Consider the following 17,123-nt stretch of genomic DNA (forward strand, 5'->3'; position numbering starts at 1 on the left):
ACCCTCACTCGCGCTCTCTCTCTCTCTCGCTTTCGTCTCTTTCCATCCCTGTCGTAACCGAAGAACTTTCTCTTTTCTCTCGCCCTCTTTGTCCACTCCCGCTCGCCCTCATTCACTCTCTTGCTCTCTCACTTTCTCGCTCCTTTGGACCCTTTTACTCAATCACTTTCTCACGAGTTTTCTCTCTCATCTTTCATTCCACCTCTTTCTCTCTCTTTCCTCTCTCTCTCTCTCTCTCTCTCTCTCTCTCTCTCTCTCTTTTCTTTCTGTTGGATTTGTACTCACCTCGTTGTTTTCCTGGCTGATCCTCCCTCGACACTTCAGCCCTCGATTCCTCTACCTCCAAGGTTCTGAAACTTTTTAGACCTCACCTGATCGGGCCGAAACGTCCAAGCACAAGTCTCAGCAGAGCAACTTGAATAACAATCACACTGATCACTGTCGAGCAAGCTTTACATCAAACGAGCCTCAAGTCGGGAGCTTCTTGTAATGTCGATGTAAAACTTACTTGACTGTGGACAGGAACACCTTAGCCAAACTTTCGGAACAGCATGATCCGTCCCTATCACCTTACTGACAGAAACAGGAATCTAGGATCAAACCCAGGTCTGTGAATCCATGTTCCTATGTGGTACCAACACTACAAGCTGCCCCAGTGCCGACCAATGACTATAAATACATTTTTAGAATAGGTTTAGTATAATTATACTTTAAATAAAGAGTTCAAAGTGAAGCCATAACAGCCTCGACTCTCCCGGAAAGGCTTTCCACAAGATTTCGGAGTGTGCCTGTGAGAACTTGTACCCATATAGTCAAAAGAACACTTGTAGGACCAGGCACTGATGATGGATGAGATGCTCAGGGTTCTGTGCAGGCCAGTGAAGTTTCTCCTTCCTCAGACCTCATCTGTACCACGTCCCCTCGAGTTCCAGCGCCCATCCACCCTAACCCTGTTCCTAAATCCTTCCCCCGTCCTCGCGTACCCCCAAACCATCTATCAGTCTGTGCACCCCAACACCGATCCTGTCATCATCCCTGTGTACCTCACACCATCGACCATCCAACCGAAGGGCTTCCCTCACCCCTTTATTCAAACTCAGGATTGCTCAGGATGCTAACTGTGTTTTTATCTGTTTGCTTTTTTTTCTAGATCGACCCCAAAGTGGCGTTCCCTCGCCGAGCTCAGCCCAAGGTACGTATACCTGTCACCCCCACCTGACCCGCTAAAGAGCAACAAGTGCTTCAGAGAGCAGCACCGGGCAACAGAAACAAGAGGGTTTTAGTTCTGCTTCTAAATAAAGAAAACATTGTTCTTCATTGTGCTGGTGTAGAAAGTTCTTCGTTGGACTAGTAATCGGAAGGTTGCCAGTTCAAGCCTCACAGATACCGAGTTTCTACTGTCGGGCCCCTGAGCGAGGCCCTTTACCTGGCTAAAACACGAATTTCTCATCTGATTCTGAACTGAAAGAGTCCGAGTGTGTGTGTGTGTTGGGTGATATTAGGGCCCCTGAGCGAGGCCCTTAACCTGCCAAAAACTTGAATTAAAAATCATTAGCAGGGGTGTCCAGATACTTTTGGCCTCCAGTCTGACTGTTATGGGATTTGTAAACACACACACACACACTTTCTCATCTGATTCTGGCCTGAAAGAGTTCGAGTGTGTGTGTGTGTATGTGTGTATGGGGTGGGTAATACTAGGGCCCCTGAGCGAGGCCCTCAACCCGGCTAAAACATAAATTAAAAATCATTAGCAGGGGTGTCCAGATACTTTTGGCCTCTAGTCTGACTGTTATGGGATTTGTAAACACACACACACACACACACACAAACTTTCTTTATCTAAATCTGAACTGAAAGACTCCAAGTGTGTGTGTGTGTGTGTTGGGTGATAGTAGGGCCCCTGAGTGAGGCCCTTATCCCTCATTAGCTTGAACTGTATATGGTCAGAGTCGTAAGCTGCTTTGGCTAAATGCTGCAAACGTAAACATTGTGCAGTGACCTCCTGATTCCTCATTCCTGATAATAACTGACTGTACCCATATAAATAGGGTTAGTTTGACCAACATTCAAGCCGGCTTTATCTCAGCCAGTATGAGCTGCCTATATTGGGATCTTAAAGCTGGACCTTAAAGCACAGCGCACAGAGCTGGAAATATTTAATGAACCCAGTAATTAGGAGGGGTGTCCACATACTTTTGAACACACCTGGTGTAAGGTGAGAGGGGCGTAGTGTGTTTAATCTCTTCCTCTTTTCTCGTTCAGCTGGTGACCAGGACGAAGAAGATCTTCGTAGGAGGATTATCAGTCAACACCACCATCGAGGACGTCAAGCAGTACTTCGACCAGTTTGGGAAGGTGAGTGTGGGGCACCGGGGGGGCAGAATTCGCCCCTCAGCTCCGATCTGGCTCAGACATCATACTTTTACTTTTACTTTTAAAGTATTTGGCAAATTATTTAATCTGAAGTGGCTAAAAACATCGAGACAAGAGACGGTCCAGCTCACTGAGGGTTACAGGACTTGCTCAGGAGTCCAACAGTGGCAGCTCGGCTGTTCTGATTATACAATATGAGAATGTAGCATTAATTTTTTACACATAATAATAATTAATATAGAAATAATATGAACACAATAGGATTAACAATTTAATATAATAAAATATAAAATAATAATGCAAATATTGTAGTAATAGTAGCAACAAAAACTTAAATATGATATTATATACAAATTATAATAAACAAAATATAAAATAATAATATAAATATTATAATAACAGTAGCAATAAAAAATTAAATATAATCAAAACAAATTAACTGTAGTAAAAAAAATTATTAATATAATAATAATAATAATATTTACAAATCATTTTAAAAATAAATAAAATATAATAATACAATAATAACAAATTAAATGTAGTAAAAAATTATAATAAATATGATAATAATTGTATTAATAATAATAATAAAAATTATGTTCAAAATCTGTCAAATATGTTCTAAATCTGTCCAACATCTTGTCCATAAATATGTTTAAAATCTGTCGAAAATGGTCGAAAATCTGTCAGATGTTCAAAAAAATGTTTAAAATGAACCAGAATCTCTGGTGACTAGAAGTGGTCTCAAAGTGGACACGTGTCTCAGGGGGCGTGTGGTGATCGGGCTCTTTGGTCAGATTTTTATCAGAAAACCCACAAAAACTAATGAAAGAAACTCACATTAATAAAAATGATTTTTGGACAGTGACGTGTTTCACTCATTCAGTCACAGGAATGGAACAATTGCAGAAATGATTCAAATGACAGGACTGAAATGAAATGAATGTTTGATAAAGTTTATCACTGACTCACATGTTGTAATTCAACACTTTAATCTTACTGTTTTTCTTTCATTATTAATAACTGATCACGTCCACAAACATTCACTTTTATTTATATATAGTAATGAATAACTTTTTACCCCCCAACATCAAAGACTTTAGTGTTTAGTGTTTGTCCACCTTAATTAATACGTTAATTCTGGAAAATCTTCGGGGTCTTTTATCCGGGCGAGCGGGGGGCGTGAGGGTGAGAGGGGGAAGTTCGGAGGCCGAGGGGGGGAGCGGGACGGGTACGAAAAGAACAAAAGAATTGGGACGACAATAGAGAATAAAAGTTTGGGACGGTGGGGGAGAAGAACAAAACAGTAAGAGGAACAAAAGTAAAGAGACACAAGCAGAGATGATCATCACACACACACACACACACACACACACACACTCGAACACTTTCTGTTTAGATCCAGATGAGAAATTGTGTGTGTTCATGAATCCCATAATAATCAGATCAGATAAAGTCTAAACACTAAACACAGAGCCCCAAAATATATGGACACCCCTGCTAATTAAGTCCATAAGAACATGGAGAAACTCCACTGGCCTGCACAGAACCCTGACCATCTTATCCAACAACAAGTACTCACAGACACACTCCGAAATCTTGTGGAAAGCCTTTCTGGAAGAGTCGAGGCTGTTATGGCTGCATGTTTGGCCTCTTTATTTAATGCCTAAAATGTATTTACAGTCATTGGTCGGCACTGTGGGGCAGCTGGTTGTGTCGTTGCCACATAGGATCCATGTATCCGCAGACCTGGGTTTGATCCTGGGTTCCTGTCTCTGTACGTGAGGTGTTTCAATTACCTCAAACTCACAAAAACATGCAGCAGGTGAATTGGCAGTGAGTGTGTGTGTGTGTGTGTGTGTGTGTGTTTGTGTGTGTGTGTGTGTGTTTGATGCCTTCTGATGGATTGGTGCCATGTCCTGGCTTTTCAAATGGTGCCAGAGCCACCACAGCCTTGATCACTATACAGCAAAAAAATGATTTTGAACATATTTGACAGATTTTGGACTTACATAACAGTTTGGACAGCTCCAACGTATTGCGTATGGAAAGTCACGCTAAGCTCCATGTAACATCCCCCACCACATTCGCCCAGGCCAGTCCAGGATTCACACATCACATAGCGACAGCGGGAAGAGACGCTGGCCCGACCTCACAACACAGAGTTCAGACACTTTGCAGACTCGGGTGCCCTGGAAAGTGACATTTTACATTTTAGTTACAACCTTGGTGAGGAGACCACTGTTCCATATAGAGGGTTATAGGTGCAGTTGTATGAACACATGAGCTTCCTTCCCTACCGCATGATTCATCCGACCCAGCAGTGTGTGTGTGTGTGTGTGTGTGTGTGTGTGTGTGTGTGATTACTGAGGTAAGAAAAGACAGATGATCTAAAGTTTTGGGACGAGTGAATGAGTGAGTGTCATTGTGTGTGTGTGTGTGTGATTACTAAACTAAGAAAAGACTGATGACCGAAAGTTTTGGGACGAGTGAATGAATGAGTGTCATTGTGTGTGTGTGTGTGTGTGTGATTACTAAACTAAGAAAAGACTGATGACCGAAAGTTTTGGGACGAGTGAATGAATGAGTGTCATTTTGTGTGTGTGTGTATGTGTGTGTGTGTGTGATCACTGAGGTAAGAAAAGACTGATGATCTAAAGTTTTGGAACGAGTGAATGAGTGAGTGTCATGTTTTTGGAGTGTGTGTGTGTGTGTGTGTGATCACTGAGGTAAGAAAAGACTAATTACTGAAAGTTTTGGGACGGATGAATGAGTGAGTGTCATGTTTTTTGGAGAGTGTTTGTGTGTGTGGGGGGGGGTGTAGCTGTTTTTTTGGGGATTGGGGGGGGGGGGGGGGTGCAGCTCTTGAATGTGAATTAATCTGATGGAGCAGCTGCTGTTACCCCGACCGGCACCCCCCTACTGCCCCGTTACCAGGGCGACCGGCCCCTCTATTATCCCCGAGTCATTCAGCGGCCGAGAGGTTTTGTTATGTGAGTGAGAGAGGGTGTGTGTGTGTGTGTGTGTGTGTGTGTGTGTGTGCGTGCGCGCTCATTAGTTTTCGAACAAAGCCGAGTCCTCTTCAAACAGACGCTGGCTCAGAGCTCTCACTCGTTCACCAAGTTTGTTCTGCGGTTCTTCGGCTACAGATGGAATGCAGGGAGAGCGGGCGGGCGAGAGGGCGGGCGAGAGGGTAGATTAGTTTTTGCCTCACCGGGCACTTTGTGCACTTTGCGCATTTCGGATGGGGGGATGGAAAGAGAATGAGAAGTGTGGCCAAAAGTATCTGGACACCTGATCGGTCAGCGGGCGCTTGCATCAAAAGTTACCGAGCTACTGAAGTTTAACATCGGGCTGAGACTTGAACCGAAAACCTTCTGATTACTAGGCAAGCACCTTAGCTGCTGAGCTGCCGCTGGAATGGGGCGTCCGACCGTGACTTTGTCAGACATCCCATTCCAAACCTAGCTGCACTTATTTAGAGTTGACCCTAGTAGTGGTTGCTCAGAGGTTAAGGTTCAAGCCCCACCACCAACCCTCAATTGCTTGAATACAGCGTCTGCTAAATGTCGTAAATGTAAGGTACATTTTTGGAGAGTGTCTATGGGAACTTCTGCCATTCAGTCAAAAAAAAACACATTTGTGAGGTCTGGCACAAGGCCTGGCTCACAGTAGACTTCCCGATTCATTCCATCATTTTATTTTTATCAGTCACCAGTTCAGGGTCTGTTCTGATCAAGGTCACGGTGGGTGCGGTTTTACCCGGAAACACTGGGCGTGATGCAGCGCAGAGCTTCCTCAGGGGGCCGGTCGTGTCTGTGTAGACGCCCGGCTGTCCGATAGCACCTCTGAGATTTGCACTTTTATATGGGTACGATCAAACTAGCCCTATTTATATGAGCACAGATATTATAGAAGAAAAGGAATTCCTCTAAAGGAATCATCAAGCTGCTGCCTGTATGTTTTATAACCCACAATAAACTCATGAATATGTATGTATATATATACGCCAATTAGGCATAACATTATGACCACCTTCCTAATATTGTGTTGGTCCCCCTTTTGCTGCCCCGTACACAACAAACTGTGATGCACCGTGTATTCTGACACCTTTCTATCAGAACCAGCATGAACTTCTTCAGCAGTTTGAGCTACAGCAGCTCGTCTGTTGGATCGGACCACACGTGCATCGATGAGCCTTGGCCGCCCATGACCCTGTCGCCGGTTTACCGCTGTTCCTTCCTCGTACCACGTTTGATAGATACTGACCACTGCAGACCGGGACACACCCCACAAGAGCTGCAGTTTTGGAGATGCTCTGACCCAGTCGTGTCAAACTCGCTCAGATCCTCACGCTCGCCTCAACTTTGAGGATAAAATGTTCACTTGCTGCCTAATATATACCCCCCCCCCCCCCCCCAACAGGTGCATTATTTGAGGAAGTTTAGGGGTTGATGTTGTACCGAATCCGGTTCCTAATCTTTATTTTTATATTTGTGTTTGCTGTAGGTGGATGATGCCATGCTTATGTTTGATAAAACCACCAACAGACACCGAGGTGAGTCCCAAGAGGAGGAGGTGTATGTGTGTGTGTGTGTGCATGTTTGTGTGTATGTGTGGAGGGGGGTAATTAGTGGGTTTGTTAATAATGGGGGGGATTTTCAGGCGTACTTCCCCTCCCGCCGTCTGTTCCCTGAGCTGATCGATAACTACATTCTGTTCCGGTCCGGGCCGCTCAGAGGAGAACGTGGAACCCTCATCACATTTAATCACTTTTAATCACATTTATTCCTTCTGTTCTCACTCGATCTGAACCGGATTCTTCTGGAATCGAGTCAAGGTTGGATCAGTGTCCCATAACTTCTGTGTCATGCACTCAGACTTTTGGAAACACTGCCCCCATGTGGAAGGAGGTCATTTTCGTTCTTGTTGCATCTCGCAGTCGCCTCACAGCAAGGAGGGCGTGGGTTCAATTCCCTGCCCTTTCTGTGCATGTTCTCCCCGTGTCCGTATGCCCCCCCCCCCCACACACACACACAAGTCCAAAGACGTGCAAGTGAGATTAATTGAAGCTACTAGAAATGGACCTTTAAGTCAGTGAGTGATTGTGATGCCCTGTGAGGTTGTCCTGTGTTCCTGGGTCCTGTGGGTGGGTCTGAAACAACCAAGACCCTGACCAGGATGGAGTGACGAGTATAATAAACAAATAAATAAATAAATATGATATCATTTATTCATTAAAGAATAAAACACTAATAGATCAATATAATATTTATATATATATATATACAGTATATTATTAAGTACAATAGAAATTAGTTTTTTCCAACCATTTTTTCCTGATCAGGGATGCAGCGGGTCCTGGACAGGGCGTGTGTGTGTGTATGTAATGGACTGGCGACCTGTCCACGGTGTTTCCTTCCTTTCACCCACTGAATCTGACCCACTGGAACCCTGACCTGGATAAAATGGTAGCAAATCTGACAATAAATGAGTGAACCAAGACCCACTGCATCCCTGACCAGGATAAACTGGTTTATCAGAAATATTTTATCGACTTATTATATGTAATTAATAAATAAGACTTTTTATTTTTATTCTAAACTATATAATATTTATTTATTTGTTTATTATACTCGACGCTCAGTCCTGGTCAGGGTCTCGGTTGTTCCGGTCCCACACACAGGACCTAGAAACACAGAACCCAACCCATCACAGGGCATCACGATCACTCGCTAACTTAAACCTAGTCAGAATTTAGAGCTGCCAATCCACCTTCTGCATATTTTAAAGAGGTGAGAGGAAACCTTAGTACTATGAGGAAACTTGAGCAGTAATGAGGAGAACATGCCAAACCCTTTACAAACACATGCTTATCACATACAGTATATAAACAACATGTGAACAAAAGTATGTGGACACCCCCCTCAATTATAACAGGGTGTATTTTAAAAGGGGGGTTTGCTTGCAACAGTTTGGGGAAGGGCCTGGTCTTGTTTATTAAGACGAGTCTGTTAAGAAAGAACATCAAGAGCCACAGCTTGGGGATGAATTGGAACGTTGACCGTGACTCGAGCATTTTGTTCACCTCACAAATGCTCTTTTGACTTACAAAACCTATTCAGAGGAGCAAAGGCTGTTATAGCTGCAGGAAAGGGGGGCACTTCACATTAACACCCATGGATTTAAATTAAAATATCCAGCAGGCTCCTGGTCAGGTGTCCACATACTTTTGGCATTATGGTGTATTCTCCACCTGTAAATAAAAGCAGCGTGTTTCTGATTTGTGCTCCGCTTCCTCCTGCAGGTTTCGGCTTCGTGACGTTCGAGAACGAGGACGTGGTGGAGAAAGTGTGTGAGATCCACTTCCACGAGATCAATAATAAGATGGTGAGGGTTCAGCTCACACAGGTCCAGCTGGTTCTCTCCATTGTGCCCGCCGCCTGTACCCACCGGGCGTGTTTCAGAGCCATTGTTACGCGCCGCTTTTGTTCCTCACCGGCCTTTGTTGTGCTCTGACCGCAGGTGGAGTGTAAGAAGGCCCAGCCCAAGGAAGTGATGTCCCCGGCGGGGTCGTCCAGGGGCCGAGCCAGAGTCATGCCCTACGGAATGGACGCCTTCATGCTGGGAATTGGCATGCTGGGTAATTTTACATGTGTGTTCTCAGACTTTACTGTTCAAAATTTTTACAAATTTTAGTGTAGACACACCTTTACACACAGGGTGCTGAAACGTATGCATGCCTATTCATAGAACATCATGGAAAGACACATATACATAAAACAAAGGCTCTAGGACTACACAGAACCACAGTGAAAGCTATTATGAATAAACAGACACAGCTTATAATAGTGGCGGCCCTACTAAGGAGTGGCTGACATGCTAAAATGCTTCCCATACATCCAAAAAGCCACAAAAAGTCCTAGAAATACTTCAAATTAAGTGCAGACGTCTCCAGCGTTTGCTTAGGTCAGCGTTCCTGACCACCTGAGGATCCCTGGGTGTGTAGAATCAAAAGGAACGTCAGTGCTACGGACAGACTAGACAAAGAACATGAATGGGTTGCTCCTTTTTGGCAGCTAAACAGGTTTCCACAAGATTTAGGAGTGTGTATTTGAGTGTGGGAATTTGTGCCCATTTAATTAAAACAGCATCTTGAAGTCCGGCACTGTTGGGTCGAGGTTACTCTGTGCAAGCCACTGGACTTCATGGACAGGAAAGGGCCTTCCCCAAACTGTTTATACAGCTGTTAGCCATGGCTGGGACACCTGAACTCTATAGTTAAGACGGGTGTCCACATACTTTTGACCACGTAACGGATCGTGTTTATCAAACGCTGGGTTTTGCTGCCCTCTGCTGTTTAGACTCAGCATTACCGCTCTCACTCCGGTGTTCAGTCCACAATACTGAACAAATACTGAATTAAATTCAGGAGTCCGGAGCCCTCTGGGTTTATGGGTTCAGTGTTTTTTGGGTGGAAGGAAACCTGGACTAAAATCTCCCCACCTGACCACGCCCAGTTCACAAAGTGTATTAGTTATATATATACAGTTTATTAGTATTCTGTACAGAACAGTGGAATATGTTCGCCATGCTAACCTGTGTCCGTGTGTGTGTGTGTGTGTGTGTTTAGGTTACCCAGGGTTCCAGGCAGCGACGTACACCGGGCGCAGTTACGCCTCTCTCACCCCCGGATACACCTACCAGTTTCCAGGTAAAACACCAAATCGACAAACCAAATCTCTGTTAATAACCTAACAACCACCTGCTGCACTTTTATTCACCTTCAGAATCGCTGTATGCATGTTTGTACACACACACACACACACACACACACACACACACATTGTAATCATGTTTATGTAACTGCTTGTAAATCTTTGGTGGGGCAGGACTGTACTCGGTGGGTATATGGAGCAGGGCTGTACTGGGTTGAACTGGGTGAGTATATGGAGCAGGGTTGTACTGGGTTGGACTGGGTGGGTATATGGAGCAGGGCTGTACTAGACTACTGGGTGGGTTTATGGAGCTGGGCTGTAATGGGTGGGTATATGGAGCAGGCCTGTAATAGATTGTACTGGGTGGGTATATGAAGCAGAGCTGTACTGGGCTGTAATGGGTGGGTATATGGAGCAGGGCTGGAACAGGACTGGGGTGTGTTGGAGGATGGATCTAAGCTATGCTGGATGGGTAGACGGGGTGGGCAGCGTAGACCTGGACTAACAGACCAGGACTGGGTGGGCAGGGTAGACCTGGACTAACAGACCAGGACTGGGTGGGCAGGGTAGACCTGGACTAACAGACCAGGACTGGGTGGGCAGACAGGGTGCTGTTTAATGCCACTTTAATTTTTCCTACTAAGCACTGTGTTACATTTAGTGTGTGTGTGTGTGTGTGTGTGTGTAATGCTGTATCTGCCCTGTATTGTGTGTGTGTGTGTGTGTGTGTGTGTGTGTGTGTGTATAATGCTGTACCTGCCCTGTATTGTGTGTGTGTGTGTGTCTGTGTGTGTGTAATGCTATACCTGCCCTGTATTGTGTGTGTGTGTGTGTGTATAATGCTATACCTGCCCTGTAACGTGTGTGTGTGTGTGTATAATGCTATACCTGTCCTGTAATGTGTGTGTGTGTGTGTGTGTGTGTGTGTGTGTATAATGCTATACCTGCCCTGTAATGTGTGTGTGTGTGTGTGTGTATAATGCTATACCTGCCCTGTAATGTGTGTGTGTGTGTGTGTATAATGCTATACCTGCCCTGTAATGTGTGTGTGTGTGTTTAAACCTGTGTGTGTTTGTTTCTATTCTAGAATTCCACTTAGAGAGGACCCCCCTCCTGACCTCACCCCACCCCCCCGAACTTACAGGTTAGTGCCTCTCCGAGCTTTACAAGCAGAAACACACACACACACACACACACACACACACACTTATTAGGTAAACATGTTGAGTGTGTCACATCCCAAAAATAGACCAGCGGGTAAAGTTGCACCTTTATAAATTCATCTGTGAGTGCAGCACCCAAACAGGGGCATCAGTCACACACACACACACCACATGGTCAAAAGTTTGTGGACTGTGGGAATCTGTGTGTACGTAACACGTGTACGACTTCAATAATCATATATGTGTGTGTGTGTGTGTGTGTGTGTGTGTGTGTTTGTAGCGATTCCTCTGACGTACAACCCCATGGCAGCGGCGGCGGCGGCGGCAGCCGTGGTTAGAGGTGAGACCTGATTAGCATTCACCGCTACACACTCACACACACGTTTTTTCCAGCTATAGATCAGATTATAATCTATAATTAAATGTATAACTGTAATGACGTGTGTGCAGGCTCGGCTCCGTCTCGTTCGGCCGGGTTTCTGAGCACGAGCAGTCCCGGACCGATGGCCGACCTGTACAGCGCAGCCAGTCAGGAGTCGGCGGTGAGCAGTTACATCAGTGCCGCGAGCCCCGCCCCCAGCACCGGGTTCAGCCACAGCCTCGGGGTGAGTCTGAAATTCCTGTAGGACCAACACCAGTGTCCCTGACAAGGTTCCCACAGACACACTCCAAATTCCTGTAGGACCAACACCAGTGTCCCTGACAAGGTTCCCACAGACAACACCAGTGTCCCTGACAAGGTTCCTACAGACACACTCCAGATTCCTGTAGGACCAACACCAGTGTCCCTGACAAGGTTCCTACAGACACACTCCAAATTCCTGTAGGACCAACACCAGTGTCCCTGACAAGGTTCCTACAGACACACTCCAAATTCCTGTAGGACCAACACCAGTGTCCCTGACAAGGTTCCCACAGACAACACCAGTGTCCCTGACAAGGTTCCTACAGACACACTCCAAATTCTTGTAGGACCAACACCAGTGTCTCTGACAAGGTTCCTACAGACACACTCCAGATTCCTGTAGGACCAACACCAGTGTCCCTGACAAGGTTCCTACAAACACACTCCAAATTCCTGTAGGACCAACACCAGTGTCCCTGACAAGGTTCCTACAGACACACTCCAAATTCCAAATTCCTAACACAATGGTTAACGTACTAGTCTTTTTTGTTGTAGCTCCAGCACTACCAGGTTTCCACTGTTGGACCCTTGAGTGAGGAAGGCCCTCAACCCTCAGCTGCGTCCGCTAAATACTACGAATGTAAACGTACAGACGCTAATTCACTGTTTCTTTTTTCAGGGTCCTCTGATTGCTACAGCGTTCACCAACGGCTACCACTGAACCTGTGAGTATCACCAACCTCAGAACATCTGAAAACCCAGTGAGCTGCCTCGCTGCCTCCTGCTACCTGATCAGCTGCCTCAGTAGAGAGGATTCTAATAAGACATCAAACTAAGAAGGCAGATTATTTAGACGCTCTACTCTTACACTCCCTCATTATTCAGTCAGATTATCACTCTGAATTAAGGCGCCTCAGTAGGAGCATTTTAAGGAATCTGAGAATTTAGACACGCCCTCTTCTCAGAAGTGTAGGATGACGTAGAGAGATAACGAGGTTTTCAGACAGACCCTGAGAGGTCAGGATGGGCCGTATTGCTTTAGGAGGTCAGCAAGATTGGCAGAAGTTAAACCACAAATGTTGAACAACGTGAAACAAATGATTCGCTTTTTGTGCCAATAATTTGGGGAAGGCCTGTTCCAGCGAGGTCCATAAAGACACGGTTTGATAAGTTTGGTGCTGAGGAACTCCAGTGGCACAAAGCCCTGACTTGAACCCCACTGAACACATCAGGGATACTCTGAAACATGGATTGCGGGCCACACCTTTCCAGAAGAGTGGAGGCTGTTGTAGCTGCAGAGAAAGCAATTCCATATTAATTTTCATGGTTTAGTGACGTGTAACATCTCGTACATCCGGCGTCCACTTATTTTTGGACATTTACTGTGTTTCAAGCTGTAACACAGAGGCAAATAAATAATAATAGGTGCACCCAGGCCCAGGTGGCGCAGCGGGATATTCCACTAGCACACCAGCGCCGAGATTCTGAACTCCTCGGTTCAAAACTCGGCATTGCGACCGGCCGACTGGGCGCCATCTAGCGAGCATAATTGGCAGTGCCTGCAGCAGACACGTTTCTGCTAGGGCGGGATGACCGGACTGTGTGGGCGGGGTCTTCAAACGCTGTGTAAGGACCCTGATTAGCAGAGTGCGTGGGTGAAAAAGGGTTCCGCTAAGGGCTGCGTGTACCCACCTCGACTGCAGTCAGTCAGCAGCGGAAGACAAATTGACTACACTACATTGGGAGAAAATGGGAGAAAATGCAGAAATAAAATGGAAAAAATATTAATGATAAAATGTAATAATTGAATTCATCCTTGTTTCTCTATTTCTAGAAAACTGGATGGACGAACAAATCCGGCGCTTCCACAATGAAGAACAACACTAGTGTTTCCTACGTTTCTCTTACATCACTTCCTGTACTAACACTGTCTCGGTCTCACTTTTAGCGGAAGGACGTGTAAATATTTTGATTACGTTACGGTACGAAGGATAAAAAAAACGAAACTACAAGGCTGTACGATTTTCTCTGATGTTTACTTTTGTTCCGTGTTTTTCGCGACACTGTAGGTTTGCGATCGTAGCGTGATATTTTCGTGATATGTCGACACTTTGACTGGAGCAATAACGCGTGCGGGCGTGTGCCGAGGGGCTGTTTTTACATCGCGATAATCACCTGATACATCAAAATTCTTCACATTTTTAGGGCAATATTAAAAAAAACAGGTTCGTTTTAATTGATGTCAGTAATAAAAAGAAGGCGACTAATTAAAAGTCATGAATACGGGCTGTACTGCAGGAGCTAAAACATATAATAGTCATAAACAGGTTATGACGTCACAATATTGTCACGCTGGGCACTTGGGTGGTGCAGCAGTAAAGTACACGAGCCCACCAGTGCTGACATTGCTGAGAAAGGGCGGCATAACTGCTGCAGTTACGACCTCTGCTGGCTGATCGAGGTACTGCACACAGACGGGGGATAATGAGGATCAGTGCGTGACTCTCAGTGCACGATACGGATCTCCATAAGAACCCGCGTGTTACTCCACATGTGTCAATAGAGTCGTGTGTTAGTCACGTCATGAGTGGAGGTCTGTAGTATATTAGAGGTGAAATATGATTAGGGAATTGGATACGACTAGATTGGGAGGAAAATCAAGGGGAAATGCACAATAAAGAATTAATAATAATGTTTTAAAATGTTTTATACAAGCAGTTCAGCCAAAAATACTCAAATGTCTTTCCGTACATCATTCCGTTCAATGCCTTCGAAACATTCCAGTTCATACAACATTCCCAGTACGACAGCTTTAACGGAGACCATTAAGATAGTATCGTAGGTATTTGGGGAAGCTTCAATAAACATTAATTAATTTTGTATTCAGCTCACAGAGGCAGTTGTAGCCTAGCGGTTAAGGTACTGGTCCAGTTAGCAGAAGGTTGCCGATTCATGCCTCACCACTGCCAGGCTGCCACTGTTGGGCCCTTGAGCAAGGCCCTTAACGCTCAAATGCTTAGATTCTACACTGTCACAACTGTAACTGTAAATAAACTTGAAGCAATGAGATGTTTTACAGGCTTAAAGTATCTAGAAAATGACAACATTCCAGTTGCTAAACCTGTTAAGTTTTCTTTATAGAATCTTTTATAAGCAAAGGAAGTTAAAACTATCAAGTGTTTATAGAACAAAAGCTCATTAAAAATCAAAAATCATTAGCTGGGAATATTGTTACCTTATTATTGTTAAGGGTCATGAAATTTTCTCCCCATTTTCCTCCTGATTTAGCGACTCAATTCGTCTTCCGCTGCTGAGGGATACCCGATTGCATCCGAGGAGAGCACGTCACGTCGTCCTCTTCTGACATGTGTACAGCCCTCCTCCTCCGCCAATCAGGGTCCTTACACAGCGTATGCAGATCCCACCCGTCCAAACATATAGTCTGGCCCCCACCAATTAGTATCTGCTGCAGGCACTGCCAATTATGCCCGCAGTTTGTTGCGGTAACGTTGCTGTAACGTTTCTATATGTAACATTGCTGTAATCGTTCCTGCAACGCCGCGGTAACGTTGCGGTAATGTGCACCGTTGATCTCGTACACTAAACCATCTCTTTACTGTCGATTAATCTGAAATGTGTGTTGATTTACATTGTTGACTGTTAACCTGAATCACTGAACGCGGCATTACGGCTTCACTTTATCATCGTTAAGACGACGAGCGATTCGGGTTCAATAACTCCACGAGTCTTTCATCACGTCTCCTGTTCAATTTCACTGTCTAAAATACGACCAACACATATTGGTACTGATTTGTAATATAACCCAACAAACAGAAAACTGTAAGAAGTGTTTGGAAAAATCCCCGTAACGTAGGTCAGACTCCTGTGCAGGTCAACGCAATGTCTAACACATCTGCAATTAATACATTTTGGCTTAAAACGTAATAAGAACAAAAAGGAGTTTACTCTGGTGAATGATATTAAACTATAGATCATAAAATCCCTTTGTTAGCCTGCAGCTGCTCTCTGGGAAAATCAAACCCGGCGATTATGGTGATGTATCTGCGGCTCCTCAGCACGCGTCCGTTCCTGAACACTGTTCGATGTCTTTTTCAAAAGCGTACAATAACTTTTCAGATGCTGATTTTTCTAAGAAAATATATTGTTTGGAAGGTATGTCAAAAATGTATATTTTTGGTAGTTTTGCGACTGGATTTATGACATTTGATCGCGATCAGATGAACTGAGGACATATTTTTTCATGGAATTTGACCTTTTTTAGTGTCTTGTAAAGGATTTGAAAACGATTCTTGGATCTTGTTGAGATCAAACGATTCGCTGTGGAAAACATCTGTGATGTGCGACCTGTGTGAGTCTGAACACGCAAAAAAGAAATTGTACTGAACACACACTTTTACTCGAAATGTAATATTTTTACTTTTTTTTAAACTTGAATGTGTTTTTTTTTTGGTACATGTATGTCAGGCTACTAATAATGCTGCAAGTGTGTGTGTGCTATCGGAGCTGTAATGCTCTATTGTATTCCCTGTATGAAAGGATTTAAAATGTGAATTTAAAAACTCTTGTTCTAATATTCACATTGCTGTAACAATGCTGTAACACTGCAGTAACATCTCTGTAACACTGCAGTAACATCAGTGTGACACTGCAGTAACATCTCTGTAACACTGCAGTAACATCAGTGTAACACTGCAGTAGCATCGCAGTGACATTGATGTAACACTGCAGTAACCTTAATGTAACACTGCAGTAACATCAGTGTAACACTGCAGTAACATTAATGTAACACTGCAGTAACATTAATGTATCACTGCAGTAACATCAGTGTAACACTGCAGTAACATCTCTGTAACACTGCAGTAACATCTCTGTATCACTGCAGTAACATCAGTGTAACACTGCAGTAACATCAGTGTAACACTGCAGTAACATTAATGTAACACTGCAGTAACATTAATGTAACACTGCAGTAACATCTCTGTAACACTGCAGTAACATCTCTGTAACACTGCAGTAACATCAGTGTAACACTGCAGTAGTATCTCTGTAACACTGCAGTAACATCAGTGTAACACTGCAGTAACATCTCTGTAACACTGCAGTAACAATAATGTAACACTGCAGTAACATTGATGTAACACTGCAGTATCACTGCTGTTAAATTGATGTTGCATTGTGGTAACATTGCTGTAACATTGTAGTAACATTGTCATTACCTTTGAA

The 17,123-nt window shown here is 44.3% G+C and overlaps 1 protein-coding gene across 2 annotated transcripts in view; it reads left to right on the forward strand.

The window, feature by feature from the left end:
• The window catches only part of msi1b (musashi RNA binding protein 1b), a 29,646-nt gene extending 12,943 nt beyond the window's left edge, over positions 1 to 16,703 (forward strand). Inside the window, exons 5-15 of one of the 2 annotated variants that reach the window (XM_062999553.1) lie at positions 1,151 to 1,192; positions 2,263 to 2,355; positions 6,883 to 6,931; positions 8,681 to 8,763; positions 8,899 to 9,028; positions 10,007 to 10,087; positions 11,179 to 11,235; positions 11,535 to 11,594; positions 11,705 to 11,859; positions 12,559 to 12,604; positions 13,714 to 16,703. In XM_062999553.1, the coding sequence (XP_062855623.1) occupies positions 1,151 to 1,192; positions 2,263 to 2,355; positions 6,883 to 6,931; positions 8,681 to 8,763; positions 8,899 to 9,028; positions 10,007 to 10,087; positions 11,179 to 11,235; positions 11,535 to 11,594; positions 11,705 to 11,859; positions 12,559 to 12,600 (792 nt within the window). In that variant the 3' untranslated portion in view covers positions 12,601 to 12,604; positions 13,714 to 16,703. The remainder of the gene's footprint in view (positions 1 to 1,150; positions 1,193 to 2,262; positions 2,356 to 6,882; positions 6,932 to 8,680; positions 8,764 to 8,898; positions 9,029 to 10,006; positions 10,088 to 11,178; positions 11,236 to 11,534; positions 11,595 to 11,704; positions 11,860 to 12,558; positions 12,605 to 13,713) is intronic. The other variant, XM_062999554.1, reaches the window with a different exon arrangement.
• The last annotated feature ends 420 nt before the right edge of the window (positions 16,704 to 17,123 follow it).

This window comes from Trichomycterus rosablanca, chromosome 7 (assembly GCF_030014385.1).
Source record: "Trichomycterus rosablanca isolate fTriRos1 chromosome 7, fTriRos1.hap1, whole genome shotgun sequence".
In the NCBI taxonomy this organism is placed as follows: Eukaryota; Metazoa; Chordata; class Actinopteri; order Siluriformes; family Trichomycteridae; genus Trichomycterus; species Trichomycterus rosablanca.